Source organism: Crocodylus siamensis, chromosome 6 (assembly GCF_052110815.1).
Source record: "Crocodylus siamensis isolate JL-2025a chromosome 6, ASM5211081v1, whole genome shotgun sequence".
Classification (NCBI taxonomy): Eukaryota; Metazoa; Chordata; order Crocodylia; family Crocodylidae; genus Crocodylus; species Crocodylus siamensis.
The window spans coordinates 45,968,984-45,973,587 of record NC_143400.1 but is presented as its reverse complement, the minus strand read 5'-3'; the positions used below and the strand labels follow the sequence as shown (position 1 = coordinate 45,973,587).

Genomic DNA, 4,604 nt, shown 5'->3' with positions numbered 1-4,604 from the left:
GTCCAAGGCTCCTTCCTCCCCAGCTTCTCCCTAGTCTTTCTCATGCTGATTACAGAAGCTGGAATTCACTTATCTGTGTCCTTGAAAGGGGGGGGGATTTGAACTCTTGGCGACCTGTTGTAGTTTCTGGGCATGCTTAATTAGCTGATGCATATTTACCTCTCCGCCCTGCATACTTAAGTAGCTAATTATACTATACATGCGATGTATGTAGTGATGTAACTACATGTATGCTTGTATGAAACGGAAGTAGCTGTAAGAGTTCCGGTGTCTGCACACGTGCTCAGGAGAGAGAAGATAAATTCCACTTGCAAATACCAATGCTTGGTCAGAGTAATCTGAGTCCCTGACTCTGCTCTGACCTTTGTTTGCAAACAAATACAACCTTTTATGCCGGCTGAGTGTGTGTCTGTGATTTTTGCGAGCCTCCAGAGAAACAAACCGCAGTTTATGCATCACCATGAAGAGAAGAGTCTGCTTGCAGTCTGCTCCCCTCCCCTACCCTCTCTGTCCTGTCTGCCAAGGTCTTTGTCACTGGCTGGCTACTTATCTGTTCCTAGCCTGTCCCTGTATATTGCAAATCCTCCCTGGTCCCCTTTAGTCCCTAATCTGCCTACTTCTCCCCCACACCTCTTCCTCTGCAGCTATCCTGCATAACCTGTTTCTGTCTGGGATTCCCCCCCCCACAACTGCCTGGCTGCCTACCTATCTCTCTGCAGGTAAGTGTGATTCACTAAGGGTAAAAACAGATGTTCCAAATTAAGTGAATCAGTGGCAGGACACATCCTGCTACAACAGATCTGCTTTATTGGATGAAACACCTCATCTGTTGTCCCATGTCTTTCCTTCACCTATGACCTTTAACCTCAACATTCTCATAATGTCTCTTCTCTACAGACCCGATATCAAGCCCAAATCCTCTAGCCAGCACCCAACTTCTATTGCCATTGGGACCCACATGGGCTTTCCCCACTTACAGAGATGTGCACCTAGAGATCCCAGAGCTGGTCACTATATGTGGGGAAGGCCAGGCAGGTGCTCCCAGGACTTGAGGGGTCTGATCCTGAGTGGGAATTCCCAGGGAACATGGGATGAGACCCCACAGGCCCCCAAAACACCTTCCATGGACAGCTGGAGAGTGTAGGCAGCTCCAGGCTGCTCACACTCTCCTGCCACAGAGCAATTAGCCCACCTCAATAAAGAGGCACTATTTGATACTAACTTATATTGCAGTGGTGTGACAAAGAGTAGGGACATCTATTTGCTCCCTGCTTGTTCTGCCACAAAAAAATTTATGGCAGAACAAATCCAGCACCAGGCAATCTCTGTTTCTACCCTAGGTTCCTTATATGCACTCCATGTGTGAACTGGTTGCTAAGCACAACTGGAGTAAGTTCTGTACATAGGCATGTTAGTTCCACCACATACAGTTTTGAGTCTTCCCACAGCCCATGCAGGCTGTGGACAGCCAGGGGAATGGAATAACATCATTTTGGGGTGCCAGCCACTACTATACACCTCCAGAGTCGGCATCTAGCTCTACTAAGCATGCTCATTGACCACATGGGCAGTTTACTCAGCTACAGCATAGCCAGGTAGTACATTCACATGCATGAATGTGTTTCTGTTTTGAAAAAGAACAGTGAAGGAGAACTGTGCTTAGACTCGTCAGAAGGTAAATGGTACTTAGAGGCCACTTCTGCATTTACCTGGAGAACTAGCATCCTGCCCCAGAAGTTCTCAAAACTACTGGCTCTGAGCTGCATCCAGATGCTGTCTGTAAGTCCAGGTTCACAGTGGCCCATGGCCACTACTGACCAAGCCAGGCAAACGTCTAAGCACAGCATTCAGATACAAATGTATCTGTCTCTGGCATCAAGGTTCAGGTCCTTTGTAAGTCTGGCAGTGGTTCCACATCCAGACCCTTTTAATACTTATGACCAAATGATCAGGTGCCCCCTTACAGCTGACACCTAGGCACAACCTTTGGCGTTAGCCAAAAGCAGGCTTTTTCTGCAGCTGTACAGGAAAAGCTTTAACTACTGTAGTGCCATACACATTGAGCAGGATTAAACAATTACAAATGGATTGCAAAGATTTTGCAGTGGAACTTCTGAGCCACATACATTTTATTCACAAAAAAGTATGAGATACAGAGAGGAAAAATAACGAGCCTCCATGCAGAACTCCCCTGTCCCTGCTGCATCCAAGACTCTGAGAACCCTCTGGGTCCTGCCCAATGTCCTGAAACCAGAATCTCCACTTCTCTGTTCAGTCTGCTGCAAGGGTCACTTCCTGTTCATGTTTCGTGTCCATCACAGCTCAGCCTTTAACAAAAACAAAGTCCTTTCTTCCAGTGTCCTATCCAGAGTCCATGTCAATAGGGGCAAGGCAGGGAGGACCAGCATGGTAGGAACCGGACCTTGAAGGTCTGAATTCCTGCATTGTCCACTTCACTACCTGTGGCTAGTATTGATAAACTGCAACTTTCCTGCAGATACATCAGATGATCACCCACAGATCTTAGCCATATGTATCTATCGGCATGATAGTCATTAAATACAGGGAGATATATATGGTGTTAACAAAGTAACAGATCATTTCAACACTCTGTACAAGTTTTTCTTGCTTCTTTTCTGTCTTAATTTAAACAAGGAGCTTGGATTCTTTGAGACCTCAGTAAAGGCATAAATTTACTTACTGCTTTTCTCAGGGCTGCCCTAAACTCCTTATTTCTCAGGCTGTATATAAGGGGATTTAACAAAGGAGTTAGGATGGCATAAAAAACAGAAAACAGTTTGTTTTGGTCTCTTAATATGTCATTTTTTGGTAAGAGATAGACCGTCATTAAACTGCCATAGAATATTGTAACCACAACAAGGTGTGAGGAGCAGGTGGAAAAAGCTTTTTTCCTCCCGGTGATAGAAGGAATTTTCAGGATGGTGGCAATGATACAAATATAGGATGTCAGGGTGAGCAGACAGGGAGGCACCGTGCACACAGAGCCAATGATGGACATAACTGTTTCTGTTGTGTGGGTGTCACTGCAGGACAGCACTAACAATGGAGTATAATCACAAAAGAAATGGTCAATTGTGTTGGGTCCACAAAACATCAACTGTGATGCCATCAGTGATGTGAAGGCATCAGCTACAAATCCAGATATCCACGATCCTACTGCCAGTTGGATGCGGAACCTGCTATTCATGAGGGCTCCATAATGCAGGGGCTTGCATATTGCTAAATAACGGTCATAAGACATCATGGATAAGACATAACACTCTGAGCATGCCAAGGAACCAAAGACATAAAACTGCAAAAAACATCCAGAGATGGAAATTCCATTTTCTTTTGTCAGCAAACTGAGAAGCATCTTGGGCAAGATGGCAGAGGTGTAGCAGATCTCCAGGCAGGACAAATTCCCCAGGAAAAAGTACATGGGGGTGTGGAGTTGCTGATCAGATACAACCAAGGCAACAATGAGGATGTTCCCAACCAGGGTCAAAATGTAGGTTACAAGGAATAACATGAAAAGAAAAGTCTGCAGTTCAGGGAGGTCACCAAATCCCAGGAGAATAAATTCAGTAACAAATGTCTGATTTCCCTGTTCTGGGTTTGCCATGCATCCCACTCCCCCTACCCCAGGGGTTGTTCACCAAACTCTAAAATACAAATGTTAAAAGATAACATTAAACATTAATCTAGTTTCCTCTACTTCTTCTTCTAATATTCCCTCCTTCCTCATCTTACCAACCTGAAAGCTACTGTGAATTCCCTGAAACCTGGAGTTTCAACAATAGTTCATTGTCACACAGGCAGGGAATTCCATGCAGGGTCCCTCAGGATCTGCCCCAGGTCCAGTTTCACTCAATATGTTCATTAATGGCGTTGATAATGGAATGGACAGTAGATGCACTGATCCCATCAGTGTTGCCAACTGGAGACAGGCTGTGAACAATGTGAAGAAGAGGAAGAGAATTCAAAATGATCTTGCCAGATTAGAAAGACTACAGCATAAGCAAGATGAAATGTGGTAAAGACAAATGCAAGTGCACTTAGGAAGGAGAAATCCAATACGTAAGTAAGAAATGGGGAAGCTATTGATAGTCAGCAGTAGGACAGAAAAGTATCTTAAGGTCCCAATGTGCTACAGACTGAACCTGAGCCAAACAGAGATGACCATGTATACAAGGCAAATCTCATTATTGGATATATCTGGAAGAGTGGTTCATGAAAAAACATGAGCGGTAATTATTCACCTCTGTTGGGGATTTCTGAAGCTTCCACAGAAGAACAGTCTAGTTTGGGGCTACACTGTTTCAGAAAGAGTTAGATGCATTGGAGAGAGTCCAGAGTCCAGCTGCATGAACCATAAAGATGTGGGGAGCAGAGGCAGACTGTCAGTGCCCTGGGATGGAGGAGTTCAAACACTTACCTCTTTGCACAGGAGCCACTGCAACTGAGGTGGCCACGCAGGTTGCTGCCACCTTGGTGTGAGCTCCCAGAACATGGGCCACTGCTGCTGTGTTGCTGGCTCTCCAGGGGCTGCCATTTCAGCATTCCCCCTGAGTCAGCTGACTCCCCTAGTCATGCTACTGAACAGA

At 45.4% G+C, this 4,604-nt stretch overlaps 1 protein-coding gene across 1 annotated transcript; it reads right to left on the bottom strand.

Annotated features, from left to right (window-relative positions):
• Positions 1 to 2,641: 2,641 nt before the first annotated feature.
• On the bottom strand, positions 2,642 to 3,622 carry LOC149862589 (olfactory receptor 11A1-like). Its single transcript, XM_090054000.1, has one exon. The coding sequence runs from the start codon at positions 3,620 to 3,622 to the stop codon at positions 2,642 to 2,644; it is 981 nt and encodes a 326-aa protein (XP_089910126.1).
• Between the last annotated feature and the right edge of the window lie 982 nt (positions 3,623 to 4,604).

What these genes read in the sequence shown, in the direction of transcription:
- LOC149862589 (XM_090054000.1), bottom strand. Translation starts at nt 3,622, where the DNA reads ATGGCAAACCCAGAACAGGGAAATCAGACATTTGTTACTGAATTTATT.